General features: G+C 38.8%; 1 protein-coding gene across 2 annotated transcripts in view; it reads left to right on the forward strand.

Moving 5' to 3' along the window:
* TNFRSF19 (TNF receptor superfamily member 19) overlaps positions 1 to 19,212 on the forward strand; it is a 56,183-nt gene that overhangs the window by 21,651 nt on the left and 15,320 nt on the right. For both annotated transcript variants that reach the window (XM_042868319.1, XM_042868320.1), the window contains 2 exons: positions 708 to 886; positions 2,865 to 2,950. In XM_042868319.1, coding sequence (XP_042724253.1) covers positions 708 to 886; positions 2,865 to 2,950 — 265 coding nt within the window. The remainder of the gene's footprint in view (positions 1 to 707; positions 887 to 2,864; positions 2,951 to 19,212) is intronic.

A 19,212-nucleotide genomic window follows, 5' to 3' on the forward strand; every position in this document is an offset into this window, starting at 1 on the left:
CCAAATGAATGGAGAGAATCTCTTGAAATGGATGAATCACCAGCCATAACAGTATTCCCTATATAGTCAAATATTATGCATCCCTCTGATTCCCAGAGCTATTAATTTTATCTGACGGGCTAAGTACTGTTAGAACTGGAGTGGGTTGAGTTTCTGAAATTCTTAATGGCTAAGCAACGTTTTGTGTGTAGCCAATGGTCATTAACCAGCTCTGTTTTATTTGGTAACAGAATTTCTAAGCCTTTGAAGATCAGTACACTCTATTCAGCAATTAACTTTGTTCACCTTAACTGTGAACCTTAATATCAAAGTGCTTCTCTGCTGCATTTGTAACTGAGTAAGTGCCTTTATACTTCACTTGTCCCAGTTCCTGCACTTTCACATGACTGACCTAATTAAAAAACAGACAGCTCAATAATTCTACCATAAGCTAGTAATAATGAAACTGTGGGAGTCCTTGAAGCCCTTTATCATTTAAATACACAGTGGTTTCTGGAATAAAGTGGTTGACTAAGTATTACTTATAGAAGTAAGGGAGATTATTAGCAGTGGAAGACACATTTGAACTTGCTGAATGGATTCCTTTTGTCTCTGGAAAGACTACTCTCAGTAATAATTATACCAGGTCTTCATTTTATCCCAGCATTCTCTTCTTGTTCATGCTTTCAGTGACTGAATAGCTTACTGTTGCTTGTTAATCCCTACAGGAATGCGGCTTTGGATATGGGGAGGATGCACAGTGCATGACTTGCAGGCCAAACAGATTCAAGGAAGACTGGGGCTTTCAGAAGTGCAAGCCTTGTCTGGATTGTGCACTAGTTAACCGTTTTCAGAAGGCCAACTGTTCTGCCACCAGCAATGCACTATGTGGAGACTGTTTACCAGGGTAAGGCCATTTCTGAAGATGAGACTTGAACAAATTCAAAGCTTATTTGCATTAACATTGATTGATGATATTTTCCAGATGAATGATTGGGTAGATCCTTTACATAACTATGAAGGACACGTGTTCTAATCTTGGCTTTGCCAATAACTTTTTATATCATCCAAGCAACTAATTTCAGAATTTCTGTCTTAATTTTCAACTGTCAAAATAGTCTGATAAACACCTACTTGATTTATTAGAGAACTGTCTGTGCGATGCCTGAGTGAAATACAAATGTTGTTACTTGCGAGTTCCTTCATTGTTTCAGAATATTTACTTTTTTATAACATTGATATTTACCTTCTTGAAGGACTGAACACATTATTTTTGGCTTTTTTCTCCTTTCCTTGGGTCAATGTGTAAAAGTTCTCATACATGTATGTTTTCAGGACTAGAGTAGTGATTTTGGTTCACGCTCCTGAATTTCTCTTACTTTTTTGGTAAATTCATAGAGTATGATCCTGACTGAAAAATCACAAGTGTATCTAAAGGAAATATTCTGGGGCAAATTATAAGTGTGGAGACTTAATCAAATAGCTATGGTATAAGTCAGGAGCTGTGCTTTGTTTGTTTGATCTTTGTTGCTAATCTTCTCCTTTTATAGAACTTAGTTGCAAGGTCTCTAAAAGATTTTTCTTTTCTTTGTGGCCAAGTTCCACTATTATCAATATTTGCTGTGAATTTGTTAAAAGATATTTCATGCCTTTTTGAACTATCAGTTGGTAGTTTAACTGGTAGGTGTAGGTTATGAGAACTGATTTGTAATTGTAGCAGGTTTTATAATTTCAGGATATGTATTTCAGATATATAGATGTAGATACACATTGCAATTTAATTTTTATATTTACTTATTTTCAAAGCAGCTAACAATTACCTGAATGCTGTTGAAGCTCCTTGTATTATTCCTCTCAAGACAGAAGTGAGGCCTCTTCATTTAAAAAGCAATTAATAAAGCTTTGGTAACTAGTATTAGTTTAAGTCACAGTTCTAGATTAAATATTACTGACAGTGGCATCTGAAAAGTCCTAAAGCCAAATGACTGGTTACATTCTTACTGCATGTTATTACATATGTACTGTAGGACTTATTTTGCTGTGAAACAGTAGACAGTTTTCTTGTGTAAATAATATAAGCTGTATTTTTGTAAGATGGAAAAGGAAGGAAAAAAGAAGCCTGAGTAAAACATGATTTAGGAGTGAACCTTACTTGAGCTTGCTTGTAAGTATTCTGCTCTAGATCCATGTGTTTGGGTACATGTTGAGATGGCAGCTGTTAACACAGTGTGCTTTTGCTGACAGTAAGGTTGGAAACATGAGTAGAGGAATCACTGAGTTTCTAGTCTGGACCGTGTGAGGAGTAGAGCTATAGAACGTGACACCACTTATATACCCTACCCATCACTTAGATGTGGCCTAAGAAAATGGGTGTACATGTAATCTACAGCTGGTCAAACTAAAGGTTTAGCTATTATCTCTCATAAAATATGATGGTATCTGTTTTGCACTGGTTTCCAAAGCATCATTTTCTATTTTTCAGCTTCAAAATGATTCAGTAGCTGTGTCAGCTACAAACAGATGTTAACAGATTTCATTCTGAGTGAATGAATTGGTACCTTCAGTCCTGGAGCCTATAAATCTGCTTCTATTCATGTTGTTAGTGTGAAAGTTCTTGAGCAATTGGAAAGCTTTTGTTTTAGCTGATATAGTTTTCATATTTTAAAGGAATATTTATGTTAGTAGTTAAACAAAAGTACAGTTAGTACTTTTTACTTAATGTGCCTCAACAGAAAACATTTTGCTAGGTTAATACTATGGTTGAAAAAAAGCCAGACCTCCTTGATTAGGAAGGTATTTTAGATAAGTCCTTTGTACGAGAGCATGACATCATTCAAATGTCTGAGAAAGATTTTGTCACTATGAATTATTCTTCTATTTTCTAGTTTTTATAGGAAGACCAAGCTTGGAGGCTTTCAAGACATGGAGTGTGTTCCCTGTGGTGATCCTCCTCCTCCCTATGAGCCCCACTGTAAGTGTTCCTCACCTCCTGTTGGGGTAGAATTAACTTTTTGCTTTAGAATGTTTAAGCTGAAAGTCTGGCAAAAAAATGTTGATGATGTAGCGAAGAATTCTTTGCATGATTATTCTTATACTTATTTTTCTTTTTTTTTGTTAGTAAATTGTTTTGTGAATACTTTTGGACAGGCCCAGCACTGTTATTACAAAGCTATATAACCAAACACTGGAGGATAAACAATCCTCTGTCCTACTACATGATTGATTCCAGTTCTAATTAGTGAATAAAAGTTTGTGATATGCAGAAAGGATTATTTGATGATATCTTTAAAATAAGTTCTAAGGTTATAGCAAGGGAGAATGGTATACATAAATTAGTAATATTATATGCATTAAGAAGGAAACAGGTACGCAGTTTCTCTCTTCATTTTTGGCCAGTGAGAGGATATGAATCTTTTTGAAATGAGAGAGTCACCTCATTTTGTAACAGCAGCTTTTTAACACTTTTTTCTAAGATAATTGATGGTCTATATCCCATTGAGCTCTTAATTCAATAAAAGGAGTGGATTTTTCTCATAGCATTTATTATTGTATGCTTTATAATATGAAAAATAATACTACTTCAGCAAAATGTTGTGGAAAACGTTGGGTTTACTTGTGTCACTTTCTGTAAATGTTATGTTTTGGGAGCTTTCCCCTTTTCCAAACAGAAGCAATTCTTTATAGAAAGCATGAGTTGTCAAGTATCTGAAATGCACCATGTTGTACATGTTTAAATACAAAACAACTACTACAATCTTAATAAACTGAAATCCTACCATGAAGTGAAATTACAGTATTTCACTGTGGTTCTCAGAGACTTTAACTCAGTTCTCTGAAATAAGATAGCTCAGTTTAAGGAAGTGTATCTTCTGTCCTCAAAGCAGCCTATGAAGTTATGCCTAAAGTGGTCAGAATGAATTTAAACCTGTTTATGAGAATTTTACTGAACATCACAGGGAACAGGAAATATCTGTTTTAAGCCTAAATAGAAAGTGTGTTTCTACAAGAAAGTATAAATAACAGTGTGTGAAAGTCAGTTTTTGAAACCTAATGCTGAAAATGCTTGCAGTTTATTTCACTCATTAATACATTTTGATAGCTTAAAATTTAAGTTTGCATTAATTGAAGTTAAATGGAGACAAACGACTAGGTGTATGGGGCAGGTTCTCAATTATAGCAGGCTAAGTTCTAATTCTCTACTTTTCTTATCTTTTCTTTCCACTATGAAACAGAAAGACAAATATTAGTGCAGCAAACTCTTATATTGCAGATGAAAAGGAAAAGTTTAAATGTCTTGTTTCAATGAATTAATTGTCCACTGAGGTGTGTGGTGAATTTTTTATTTGCTTAAGAATGTTACCAAAAGGACACAAAGGCTCACAGCCCCCTGCCTGGACTAAAGGTTCCTGTTTAAGCTGAGACATGGATGAAGTCCTTTCAGCACTACTAGCTGTTGATTATTACCCAGTTAGCTATAAATCTAAATGCTTGCTTTTATCTTCTTTCTTTCTGTAGACATTTTTAAACAGATCTGGTTTAAATATTTACTCAGGAAAAAATGAGTTTGTGAATTGCTAAAGGTGATGTTGAAAGGATTCTATAATGAACAAGTAAAGAGAGTATTAGAGGCCAGGAGAACTGCTATCACCTTTGTTTAAACTTAAAAGGGGAGACAATAACTTGTGTGTCTTAGGATGCCAGAAATTTAAATGCACCATTATGTAGTTATATTCTGCTTAGTTCAGGTAAATAAACTGAAAATACCAATACTATGTATAGGGGAAGCATTTAAACATTAGAAATGAAAGCATGTTTTTTAAATGACTGCTTATGTTCACTTTCTAAACTGAAGTTGTCGCTTTCAGCTGTAGATACTAATTTTCCACTGAATGACAGATAAGAAATAATATGAACTAGGAACTAGTCAATCCCAGTCAATCACAGGTATAATTTCTGAAATGTAAGATAGCATAGCTTGTCCCAAACTGGACTGCTCAGCAAAGATGAATGCCCAGGTTTGATGATGGATTATTTTTTTTCTCAGCAACAATTCAGGCTTGTAGAATTCTCCCTTCTGACTGTCTAGACCAGTGTTGTGCTACATCACTGACTACTCTGAAACTGTTCATGAAACTATTCAGTTAGCTAGACTGTGGATCCCTCCATGGTGTTAGAAACAACTATTTTATTAAGGTTATTTTTTAATCTGATGAGTTTGTTAATACCAAAGCATTTGTGCTGGCACAACTGAAGGAAAAATGTTCAAAAGGCTGGGGTAAGAAGCAGAAGATTTCTCAAAGATCTCACTGCTTTCTTTGAGCAAGTACTGTGTTTTATGCTAGGCTGTATTAGCAAATAAGCAAAAAATGTAACAAACCATACTCTGTTGTCTTTTGGCCACATGATGGTGGCAGATAAAATAATTGTATTGCTTCAATTTTGATCAGCTTGGCTATGTCAGCTATTCCTACAAGTGTATCATTCAATTCAAAATACAGAACTGCATCTGAATATCACCTGACTTCTCTAGCCTCTGAATAAGGCTTCTACTGAGTAGAAGAACCTGTAAACATTTTTTAAACTGTTTGCAAAATCTGGTTCCTACTGCTTTCATGCTACTGTTCCTTTCTGGACCAATCTACAATCAGTGATTGTACTCCTACTCTGTGCAAATACATTATAGAATTTGGTTGTACAAACAAACTGGAATAACTCACAAGATGAAGTTAAAATTCAGACACTAAGAGTGATTTATAGCAAAGCCAGCATCACATTAGCACCCCTTATACTCTAATGTTAACAACAACAAAGCATAGTATGTTCTACCCAAGTCAGATTGATGTCATGATTTCTTCTGCTTTCTTCTTCATGGCATAAAACAAGCAGCATTGGGCAGATTAGAGAGCAGGGATACTATTCCATGTAGCTTGGGAAACTAGTCTCTACGTATTACAGGAAGTAAATGCATCATTTGCATCAATGAGGCAGTAATGTTTTGTTGAATAAATCACAGCAGGAAAATATCTACAGTTTGATGGTAACATCATGTGCATTTGAAACAACCCGACAAACAGATGTAAATGTGTTTATATCATGAGCTACATTTTATGTTCATTTCAATGACAGCTTATTTAAATATAACAGCGATTTCATAGTATTGTATAATGGCTTATGTTGGAAGGCATCTTAAAGATCATCTGTAAGCACAGCTCCAAAAGTACTGTCCCCTTATGCTCACTAATTTCAGAGGCGGATGTTGGTGGTATGGCAGTAGAGGCAGAACCTTCCCACCAGTATTTCTTTACGTGTTGCTGCTGTGTGACAGATGGCAGCAGAAGGGGCAGTCTGACAGGATGGTGTCTGATATGGAAGTGCGTATGAAGCAGAGGTGTGGAATTTAATTCCTCCACGTGGAATAAATTACACCCATGGACATTCATTGATGCTTGCAGAGTATTTATGGAGATCAAGCAGTGAATGTGAGCACAGTGAGGTGGTGGGTGGTGCTTTTCAGCTGTAGTGACAGCGATGTGAAAGCCACTTTCCATAGGGCCAGGCAGATTTTTATGAGCAAGGCATGCAGGCTCATCTTCGTTGCTGGCAAAAATGCATAGCTAATGGTGGTGACCCTGTTGAAAAAAGTGTTTTGTGGCTCAGAATTTGCTCTGTCAAATAGTGTTATTTTGCTATTTGTATCTGTTGTAGTTTCCATGAAAATAAATAGTTGCCTCGTAGCAGTTTACACAGCTACAATTCTCCTTCTGTGGGCAGGTTTACAACCACAATATCAAGCTGCCCAGAGCCCCATCCAACCTGGCCTTGAGTGCCTCCAGGGATGAGGTGTCTCTGGGTAAGGATTTCTTCCTAACATCTAACCTAAATTTCTCCTCTTTTAGTTTAAAGCCGTACTTCCTTGTCCTATCACTATCTAACCCATGTAAAAAGTCAGTCTCCCTCCTACTTATAGGCTCTCCTCAAGTACTTCAGGCTTCGATAAGGTCTCCTCTTTTTTTATGAGAAATGCTCCAGCACTCTGTGTTTGTGGCTCTCTTCTTGACCCACTCCAACAGATCTGCATCTTTCTTATGCTGGAGGCCTCAGACCTGGATGCAGATGAAGCCTTGCAAAGATGGAGCAGAAGGGGACAGTCACCTCCCACACCCCCTTCACTGAGGCAAAGAACATGGGGAAGGCTGAGGTAATCAACATGTCTGTTGAAGCCAGTTCTCCCTTCTTATTTCAGAGGGGATATACTCTTTTGGCCATCTCTTTTCCCAGGCCACTCATCCCTGTTTCCACTGCCTGTATTTTCCTTCTTATCGTTCAGTTTGACCAGAAGGTCCTTGTTCAGTCATACTGGTTTTCTGCCTCCTCTACTTTTCTTTTCTGCCTCCTCTCTTTTCTTGTGCTAGGGAATAGAGAGCCCTTGTTCTATGAGAAAGGCATCCTTAAATTGCTGCCAGCTCTTTTTCCATTCCTGTGTCCCTAAGGACAGTTTCTCAGGGGTGCTCATCCAATAATTCCTGAAATAGCCAGAAGTTTACTGTCCTGAAGTTCAGGGTCCTTACTCTTCTGTTGCCAGGCCTACGTTCCTCAAGGTTGTGTACTTAACCAGGCCATAGTCATTACAGCCCAGACTGCCTCCAGTCTTCTTTAATGATCTCCCTGTGATGGTTTCTTTAATGATCCCTGTCTGGATGGTTGAAATCTCCTATCAGGGGATAAGAGATAGATAAGAGCCTGTGAATGTGACCTCTTGTAGCTGAAGCAAGGAGATTTTGTTAAGAGGTTCCCATTGATCAGGTGGCTGTAATAGACCCCAACTACTAGATGTGCTTTATTGATCTGGTGCCTGATTTTAATCCACAAGGTCTCAACCTGAGGCTGTTTCTCAGAGGCAGCCCTTTGCAATCTATCTACTTCATCATATAGAGGGCAACTTCCCAGCCCCTCTAGCCCTGCCTTATCTCTTTTAAAAAGCTTCTAGACCTTGATTGTTGTATTCCAGTTGTATGATTCATCCCATTTGGTTTCTCTGATAACAATTAGGTCACTGTTTTCTAATAGCACCACAGTTTCCATCTCCTGCTTATTTTTCATGCTGCATGCACCTCAGCTGGGCTATTGGCCATATTGTCTTCCTTAAGGAGTCTTCCCAGATTCCTCTGGGACAAATCTGAGGTTTTCCCCTGATGTTTCCTAAAGTGACAGTGTTTGCTGGCTCTTCTCAGTCTCCAGATGGGAGGAACAAGAGGGTTACTACCTGTGCTCCAGATCTCTTCCACATCTTCCCAAAATTCTACACTTGACAACAACCAATTTTTACTTAGATAAGGAATAAAAGTAAAGATTATGGCTTGTTGAGACAAAATGCATGTAACAGATTATAATGAAAACATCATTTTCTTTTATTGTGTCCATACCTTATCCACTTCAGTATTTTATTTTACAGACTATTTGTCACTTTCACTAAGGTTACAAAGCTCCCTACTCAGTTTTGTTCTGCAAAGTTTTTTCTTACTTTACTTCTGTATGTTTGCAGTTTATTCTTCCTGAGAATTAATTGTAAGTGTCCTAACCTACCACTGAATCCTTTAAATCTGAAAGGTACATTGTTTCAATTATGAAATGTGCTGTTTAAGGGCTAAAATCTGATAGTATTTCCTTCTTCCTGGTGGAAAATGCAGCTGATAAGGAAAAGTAAGATTTGCTATAATCTACTAATTTGGATTTGTAAAATTCCATATGAATTAATGGTTCTGTGTCAGGGTGGAGGCTGATCACAAGCAGCATCCCTCAGGGGTCAGTCTTGGGACCGGTGCTCTTCGACATCTTCATCAAGGACATAGATGATGGCATCAAGTGCACCCTCAGCAAGTTTGTGGATGCCACCAAGCTGAGCAGTGCAGTCGATACATTGGAAGGAAGGGAAGCCATTCAGAGGGACCTGGACAGGCTGGAGAAGTGGGCTCATGTGAACCTAATGAGGTTTAACAAGGCCAAGTACAAAGGGTTGCACTTGGGCTGGGGCAATCCCAGATATTTGTACAAACTGGGGGAAGAATTCCTTGAGTGCAGCCCTGCAGAGAAGGAGTGGGGGATCCTGGTGCACAAGAACCTGGACGAGAGCCAGCAGTGTGCGCTTGCAGCCCGGAAGGCCAACTGTGTTTTGGGCTGCCCTAAAAAGAGTGGCCAGCAGGAGAGGGAGGTGATTGTCCCCCTCTACTCAGCTCTTGTGAAGCCCCATCTGCAGCGCTGCGTCCAGGCAGTGCAGGAAGGACGTGGAGCTCTTGGAGCGGGTCCAGAGGAGGGCACTGAGATGATCAGAGGGCTGGAGCACCTCTCCTATGAGGAAAGGTTGAGGAAACTGGGCTTGTTTAGCTTGAAGAAGAGAAGGCTCTGGGGAGACCTCATTTTTGTGGCCTTCCAGTACTTGAAGGGAGCTTATAAACAGGAGAGGGAGAGCTGTTTATGAGAATGGGTATTGATAGGACAAGGGGGAATGGTTTTAAACTGCGACAGGGGAGGTTCAGGTTAGATACCAGGAGGAAGTTTTTCACACAGAGGGTGGTGAGGCACTGGAGCTGGTTGCTCAAGGAAGTTGTGGATGCCCCATCCCTGGAGGCATTCAAGGCCAGGCTGGATGTGGCTCTGGGCAGCCTGGTCTGGTGGTTGGTGACCCTGCCCAAGTCAGAGGGGGTTGAAACCAGATGATTATTGTGATCCTTTTCAACCCAGGCCATTCTATGATTCTATGATTCTATGATTCTATGATTCTATGAATGTAATATGCATTTGGGATGTACAAGGACTGTACTTCAGTGCAGAGTAGCTTATGACAGAAAATGAAAAGTTAGAAATTACAGTCTTCAGGATGGTGTTAGAATACTTGGTAAAAAGTAATAGAGGTGGCTAGAAGTTTGCTGGCTATCTATGTGTATTAATTCTTTTACTACATGTGTGTCCATCTTATTTCAGTATTTTTTTGATTTGGTATTACACCATAGCATCTCATAATCTTTTCATCCGTGTTGGACACTGTGATAGAAAGCAGCTGGAACACTGCATAAACCTTTCACAAAAGAACTGACAGCTAATTTAAGTAAAGGTAATAGCATCACTAGCTTATAAACATCAGTACTGTTTTATTACAAAGCCATTAGCTTTCCATTATCTTATAATTCAATTGTACACTTAAAAAGAAAAAAAGTAATAAGTCTTTCTGATATTTTCCATATGTGACCTGATGGCAGAGCAACTTATCTTTAGCAAGTCTGAAAGAAATTTTACTAGGTGTTTCAGAAAGATGAGAATTGCTATTCATGTCTTGTAAAATTTTATCACAATGTTTCTTTCACTCATCATCAATCAAAACGAGTTGACCTAGAATGCCTAAATACTTCCATTTTCTTGGCATTGATAATTGCAGAGGTTCTGACCCACGGGGGAAAGATTCACACACATCTTAGCCAAACAGCTCTTTTTCCTATTTTGAAATCAGTTTGCCTCCTGGGTTTTCCTCCTGAAACAAAAAGTTGCAAACAAAGAGGAGGCAGATTCTTCCTTTCTCTAGTAAAAGAGGTGTTACTGCTAAAATCAGTTATAATAATTCTGAAACATTACTCAACAGAGAGGAAAATGCAGATTCATTGCACAGCTTTATTACTTTCCCAAACTCCTCTTGCCTGGATCAGGTAATGTTTTTTTTTGTCCCTGTTCCCTGTTCCCTTCCCTTCCCTTCCTTTTTTTTTTTTTTTTTTTTTTGGTGTATACAATCCTAACCTGTTTTTTTAACTCATATTATTTACAACTTTTTTTTGTGCCTGTGTCTATAGAAGCATTCTGTTATGTAGCTGTTTATCATTAAATAGGTATTACAGATAGTAGATATCTGGGCAGAAATAGAAGTTTCCCTCATTTCTGCCCACCATTTATATTCATGCCAAATGTATATTTTTAACTGAATTCAATTCTTTATCCCAATTAAAGAAATACAGTTCATAATCATAACATGGATGATCCTGAACACTTTCTGCAAGCACTGGATACAGGGGTGCCCACTGTGCACTTAAAGTCGTGTTCCTGAGAACAGAAAATTTCTTTTATTGCTTCTAATAGTTAACTATTTGGAGCATACTGAAACGTAGTGATAGTGTTGCCAGTGGTCTATAGGAGTGACAACTGTTGTTTTTCTTGCCTGGCTGCTTAAAATATAATTTCAGATTTATAGAGTCAAGTATTATCACACACATCATATTTTAGAGATGCCATTTCTCAAGAAACATAATGTTAGAATTATCTTCTTCAGTCTGTTGTTCTAATGTTGTTCTGGTCGTGCTTGACCAACCTGGTAGCCTTCTATGATGTTGTCTCTGGCTGGGTGGATAGGGGGGAGAGCAGTGGATGTAGTCTACCTTGATTTCAGCAAGGCATTTGATACTGTCCCCCACGACATCCTTATAACAAAGCTGAGGAAGTGTGGGATAGATGAGTGGACAGTGAGGTGGGTTGAGAACTGGCTGACTGGCAGAGCACAGAGGGTCGTTGTTGGTGGTGCAGAGTCCGGTTGGAGGCCTCTAACTAGCGGTGTTCCTCAGGGGTCTGTGCTGGGTCCGGTCTTGTTCAACATCTTCATCAGTGACCTTGATGAGGGGATAATGGCCACCCTCAGCAAGTTTGCTGATGATACAAAGTTGGGAGTGTGCTGCCATTCAGCGAGACCTGGACAGGCTGGAGAGCTGGGCAGAAAAAAACCGGATGAGGTTTAACAAAAGCAAGTGTAGAGTCTTGCATCTGGGGAGGAATAATTCCATGCACCAGTACAGGCTGGGGGATGAGCTGCTGGAGGGGAGCTCTGCACAGAGGGACCTGGGTGTCCTGGTGGACGACAGGTTGGCCATGAGCCAGCAGCATGCTCTTGTGGCCAAAAAGGCCAATGGCATCCTGGGGTGCATTAAAAAGAGCGTGTCCAGCAGGTCGAGGGAGGTAATCCTTCCCCTCTACTCTGCCCTGGTAAGACCTCATCTGGAGTACTGCGTCCAGTTCTGGGCTCCCCAATACAAAAAAGACAAGGATCTCTTGGAAAGAGTCCAGCGGAGGGCCACGAAGATGGTGAAGGGCCTGGAGCATCTCCCCTATGAGGAAAGGCTGAGTGAACTGGGTCTGTTCAGCCTTGAGAAAAGAAGACTGAGAGGGGACCTGATCTAGGTCTATAAATATCTAAGGTGTGGGGGGCAGAATGGTGAGGCCGGACTCTTTTCAGTGTTGAGTGGAGACAGGACAAGGGGAAACGGCTGGAAACTGCAGCATAGGAAGTTCCGCACAAATGTGCGCAAGAACTTCTTTACAGTGAGGTGACGGAGCACTGGAACAGGCTGCCCAGGGAGGTGGTGGAGTCTCCTTCTCTGGAGATGTTCAAGACCTGCCTGGATGCCTACCTGTGCGACCTGCTGTAGGGAACCTGCTTTGGCAGGGGGGTTGGACTCGATGATCTCTGGATCCAACTTCCAACCCCTACAATTCTGTGATTCTGTGATTCTGTGAATTGAGCACAACATACACAGTAGCATCATTTATTATACCTTTTAAAAACTCTTGACCCCAACGGCCAATATCTGTCCACCCTGATAGGGCAACAGAGGCCTCAGAGGAGTAATTTTCTGTTTTTATTCCAGTGGATGATCTAATAGTGAAGAGGGAGCTGTGTTATTGCCCTCACTGAGAAGGCTGTAACATAAGCTTCTGCCATATTCTTTATCAGCAGAAAATCTATTGAGAGGAAAGTAAAGTTTTTAAAAATAATAATTTCCAAGCATCTTGAAAAATACCTGTTTGTTATGGTTGTGGAAGGAAATGAGAACATGTGGACGACAAAGTTTGAAATCTTAAATAAGAAAGAAAAAGTCTATATACGATCTCTTATAGGTTATATTAGCAGTACCTACTTAGGAAGCTGTTAGCAACATAGTTATTAAATGATTTCCAGAATGAATGGATGTGATGTGAATGGCTTTCATTATACAAATGGAAATCATAGAATAAATTAGGAGTAGAATGGTGTTTTGCTGCACTGTTGATTCATAATCTCTGAAAATACAACTTATAAAATATGATCATAATTCAATAATGTTTTAAGTGGATTGTGTCAAGTTAAGTGGTATTTGACCAAGCCGGATTGCACTGAAACACACTGCCCTTCTAGTTACAGTGTAGGAATTTCACTAATCATCTGTAATCCAATTTAATCTAATACAGCATATATTAATGTACTTAAGAAAGTTTCAGTGTGTTCTTTTTGAGAATACACACCTCATTTCTTACTATTTGGTGAAAAATATATAACTTGAGGTTAAAATCAGAAGGGGACATTTTTAAAACAATTACATTCTATTACTTTGTTAATTCACACCACAAGCTCATGTAAATGTTAACAAAAGCTTACATATGTGGTGCTCATCTGGCATTATATTTATATTGAATCAATATATGTTGACATATAGAGCAGAATCTGAGGTTTTCCTATCTTTGTTCTAACTCACAGATGGTAACTCTATCTGTTAATCCCAGTGGAAGTTTCATTTTGAAATACAAAACTTCTTTTGAACTTGTGTGTCCCTCCCCACAGATGTCTGGAGCCTTGATGTGTTTCTTTCATGATTCTTTTTAAATCAGGGACTGAAGCATTGCTGGTGAACAGTGAAGTTAGAGATTCATTGCCTGGTAATGCAGTGAATCCTTAAAATATGCATCTTCAGAGCATAATAACAAGAAAATCGAGAGTGACCAAATACTTAGTTCTGCATATTTCTGGACAGTAAAAATTTGTTGTAGAGATCTCATTTCATTAGGTTAAGAAAACTATGTAGTGTATAGGATGAAGAGCTTTGTAGTTGTAGTATTTGCTTCTAGTTTGTTCAAATAAAATAAATAAAGCAGCTTGTAATTATATTTAGTTTTGTTCCTTGACAATGTTAAGTACAGTTACAAAACAGAATTCTCATCTTAACTGCAGAGTATGAGAATTTCAATATGTTTTTTCAAACCAGTTTACCATACTTTTGTTTCTAGTAGTAACTTGTGCAACCTTTCATCTTATGAGTCAATCCTATAATTAGTATCCTTCTTTGCCAGAGGCATACTGAATGTTTGTTTTAGGTGCAGAATGTCTGCAAGAAATTTAACTTAATCATTACTTTTTAATGTAAGAGCTGGTTAGCTCAATTATACTAGATTAAAGTGAACTTGAAATTCCTGAGTTACAGAGAAGAGGCTAATCGTTGACCTGCACTGAATAAGTACTATTTCTTTTTTTTTTTTTTAAATGTGTGTACAATGTGGCTAGTCTTTTAGTCCAGTCTTGCAATAGCTAAAAGTAATTGTCTGCTCATTGTAGAGTGAATTTGCAAAGTTCTGATTCAACTTGGCCATTTTTGTTGATCAAATTTTTTTTGCAGTATTGCATGCATTGTGGAAAAAGTGAAAAATATTTTTTTCAGTTAACTTTTGCTTGTTTTGTGTTTGAGAATAGTTTGAAAATACAGTTACACCTTTCCAGTAACTTTCTGTTGGGTTTTTTGTCATGTTCTAATTACAGAAGTATAAGATTACTTTAAATATATTTATTTAATATTATGCTTCTAAGCTATATTCAAACTGAAAATATTAGCTTCATTTTCTCTCATAAAACAAACCCAGCTAATTCTGGAAATGCTTGCAATAAGATCAACCCAACAGCACTGAGTTTTGTTGCCTTCCATATAAATACATGCTGATTGCTGTGCCTTTTGGCTGCACAGCCTTCAAACTGTGACTGACACGAACATAAAATGCTCCTAAAGAAATGCTTGATAGTGTGTTGTGATTTTTTTATTCTTATCCTACTTTGTGCTGGTACGTGGCTTGACTCAAAAATATATGGGCTGTGTTCCTCCTGTAGAAGGTAAAAAGAAGGTAAAACAAAATAAAAACAAAGGAACAAAACCAGTAGAGAGCAGGGAATCCATGTAGGCTGCAACTTTCAATATTTGCCAACTGTCTATTAAGAAAATCATCAAAAAGTGTAACAGCACTGAAGCACCTAGAAGAAATCACAGGCTTGGAGGACTAGAATGTGCTGGAAATAGAGTAGGATGCAGTAGCCTTAGAATAAGAGTGATGCACTAAAGGCCTTATCAATGATGATTCATTATGAAGTAACATCTTATGAGCTGGAAAGACCTGGTGTTCCCACTCATCAGTGGTATGATTCCAGTATTTCTCTACTTCCCTTTAGCTTTTCTAGTGATAGGCCTTTCACAAGTCTCGCTCTTACTGGTTCACTTCTGCAGAAGCAGTACCCTGCCAACCAGCTCTTTTACAAAGGTCATAGAGGCAATCCTACATGTTATTTTGGGCAGTGACTTGTGTCTTTGTCTGAGATACAGACCGTGACTATTTCTGGAAAAGATAATCTCTTTTTTTTAATAAAAGGTTGCATCCACCAGTTTTAATGATGGTCCATTCAAGTCCAGTAGTTTGTGTGTGTGTATATAAGTATGCATATATGAACTTAAATTATATGTGCATGCTATTGAATGTACATATATTTTTACTTACCATATGTGTTTGTGGAAATTTAGGATGGAATTTGTGCACCCCCATTAGGCATATAAAAGCTCATGCTTAACACTGAAGTTGTCAGCCCAATCTTCCACTGATAATCGGTGGAGAGTTAAGTACCCCAAGAGTTCAGGAAAGATGGGTAAGTTAAGCTTCTATAACTAATGTGAAGTAGACTTTCAAGCCTGTGATCCCACAAAGTTGTTTCAGAAAAAAATAAGCACTTATCTGGAGATTTCTTTTTCTAGCTGTGTTTTATAAAAAGACACTAAAGTGAGTAGCTTTGACTTTGTCTCTATACTTTCCAAGTTAGAGTTTATTTCAATGAGTTGCCAGTGTCAGATTAGATGAAAGAAACATTGTCCAGCTTCCTTATACCTGATGTTCCTCTTACCCTTCTACTTTTTCCTTTTTAAGGAGGAAAATAGTTTTTTAGATTAAAAACTTTTTCATTCCTTCTTAATAAACTTAGCTATCATCACCAAACTGCAGAGAACTCTCAGGTGACCCACTGAGATATAGATGTTTGCTTTGATCAGATGAATCCAATAGAGGTTGACCTTTCAAAGAAGATAGCCTTTCACTGTATCTTTTATATTCTTTGACTAATTCCTTCTGAATTCTATTAAGGAAAGGAGAAGTTATATGTCAGATTAGGTAAAATGGCAAAGTTAGGAGCTTGTACTCAGCAGCCTTTTGTTCTGTATGGCTTTGCTATATCCTCAAAGCTTTAAGTAGTAAATTAAAACTGCTTTATATAAGCCATTATTATTTCAGACTTCAAAGCTACATCTTTTTCATCTCCACTGTATTCTTGTGCATGCATAACGTTACACAACAGGTAACTTTCGTTGCAGTAAACAATGAAATTTACTTTGATATATGCAGTATTAAAGGAAGATGGTCACGAATGTCCAGCTTCTAGAGGTGTTTAGGGTTTATGTTAGAAAATTATGAAAAAATTGTATTTAATGCCATGTATTTCAGATCACATGCATTTAACTTTTTTTAAATCTGAAGATTGCAAAATTGAACATAAAAAAAAGTTAGAAAATACCAGTAGTGTTGGTTCTGCAGCTCTTAACTTCCACTGTAGTTCAGAATGGTAATTCATCCCAGTTGTGTACAAGTGCTATGAAACAGTCTTAATTATTTAAACGCTCAGTTTTCCACAGTAAAAACATGTTTTCCCCACCAATACATGAAAATAGCTAGTAATGATATTTTTTAAAAATAAAAATGAAAAATCAGATGTAGTTGCCTTGCCTTGATCCCTTTTTCTAAACTAGTGATATTCTAATGTAATTATGGACAGGAAAAGCTTTTGGTTCACTAACCTGATTATGGTTTTCTTAACTTTCTTACATTTCACAAACACATTTCTTGTGGCTGTTGGCTGCCCTAAGAAAGGTGCTTACTACTTCTCCTGAAGTTTTACAACTGGCCAAATTCAGTTAGAGAGATAAAATAATCTTCTACTCACAACAATTTATATCTTAGTTTCTAAAATACTCTCTGAGGAGGCTGCAGAGGATGGAGCTGAACTTCAATCTCATGCATCTTGGAAAAGAGCTCTTAAGCTTTTACTTGAAAGGAGAAACCCCATCACTACTTCCTCTTCCACAAACTAATCTGAAAAAGGTTACAAGCCTTGTTTGTGACTTTTCCCCCATCCTCTTATTTTAAAGTAAGATCACAGATCTTTATTTTCAGCAGTTTTAAGAGAATATTTTCCTGGAAAAGCTGGCAGCCCGTGGCTTGGACAGGTGCACTCTTTGCTGGGTAAAGAACTGGTGGAGGGCTGGGCCCAGAGAGTGGTGGTCACTCTGGAGTTAAATCCAGCCAGCAGCCAGTCATGAGTGGTGTTCCCCAGAGTTCAGTACTGGGGTGTGTTCTTTTTCATATCTGTATTGATGACCTGGACAAGGAGACTGAGTGCACCCTCAGTACGTTTGCAGATTACGCCAACCTGGGAGGATCTGCCTGGGGGTAGGAAGGCACTTCAGAGGTAGTATCTGGACAGGCTGGATCACTGGGCTGAGAGCAAGGGGGTGAAGTTCAATAAGACCAAATGGCAGGTCCTGCACTTTGGCCACAACAATCCCATGCAACACTACAGGCTTAGGGCAGTGTGGCTGGAAGACTGTGTGGGAGAAACAGACCTGGGGCTGTTTGTCAAGGTTTGGCTGAACGTGACCCAGCCATGTCCTGGGGACCAAGGAAGCCAATGGCATCCTGGATCACATCAGAAATTGTATTGTCAGGAGGAACAGGGAGGTGATGGTTCCACTCTATTCAGCTCAGACCACTGTGTTCAGTTTTGCACCTCTCACTACAGGAAAGACATCAAGGCCCTGGAGCATGCCCACAGAAGAACAACAAAACTGGTGAGGGGTCTGGAGCACAATTCTTAAGAGGAGCAACTGAGCAAAGTGGAATTTTTCAGTCTGTAGAAGAGGAGGCTCAGGGGCTCCATGTCATTCTCTACAACAACCTGAAAGGAGGTTGTGGTGAAGTGAGGGTCAACCTCTCCTCTCGCTTAACTAGTGGTAGGATGAGAAAGAATGGCCTGAAAGAATGGTCAGGCACTGAACAGGCTGCCCAGGGAGGCAATGGAGTCTTCGTCCCTGGAGGTTTTCAAGGAACGTTTAGGTGCTGTTCTGAGGGACATGGTTTAGTGGGGAAATATTGATGGTACAAGGATGGTCGATCTAGATGATCTTGGAGGTCTTTTCCAACCTTGGTGGAACCAGAATTTTGCTGAATTTTCTTATTGCTGCTAGAACTCTAAGGTTTCTGGACTAAATATTATTCAGCCAATCCAGCAACCTCAATTTTAGTCCAAGTGAGCAAACGAGCCTGAAAATAATTTGATATTCAAATACAGCAGGTCAGCTATACATCATTTAGGCAGTTTTTTGAATGGGCAGGTTGCATTGGCAAAAGCTATAATTTGCTTATGACTGAAGATGGTCACAGTATACCCTGTGATTCTAATGCCACAATAGGCATCCAGTCAGCAGACAGAAGTCAGAAAGCTGAATACTTTTATTATCTTCAATATTTACCAAATATTTTCAAATAAAGCAATTTTTTTTCTAATTGGATCAGAGGGAAACAAAAACTTCTGTGACTAATCTGCGATTCACTGTTCATAAGGAACTCACATTGTTCCTTTACACTTCTGATTATTCAAACCAGTTAATCTCTGTTAGCTAAAGACACAACCTTCATTATTTTTAAATACAAACAAGCATGCAATTGTCATTTAACTAGTGAATGTATGATCCAATGGGTGGAACACCTCCCTGTGAGGACAGACTGAGAGAGCTGGGGTGCTTCAGCCTGGAGAAGCGGAGGCTCCAGGGAGACCTGAGAGCAATGTTTCAATATCTGAGAGGGGACTTTAAGAATGAAGGGGACAAACTCTTCAGCAGGGTCTGTTGTGATAGGGCAAGGGGAAGTGGTTGAAACTAAATGAGTGGAGATCTCTGTTGGACATAAGGAAGAAGTTTTTTTATGATTAGGTTGATGAGGTACATGTTGTCCAGAGAGATGGTGGATGCCCCATCCCTGCAGACATTCCAGGTCAGGCTGGACAGGGCTGTGAGCAACCTGATCTAGGTGTAGGTGTCC

The sequence above is a fragment of the Lagopus leucura genome, unplaced genomic scaffold, assembly GCF_019238085.1.
Source record: "Lagopus leucura isolate 7727_CA_CO unplaced genomic scaffold, USGS_WTPT01 Super-Scaffold_100001, whole genome shotgun sequence".
NCBI classification, from domain to species: Eukaryota; Metazoa; Chordata; class Aves; order Galliformes; family Phasianidae; genus Lagopus; species Lagopus leucura.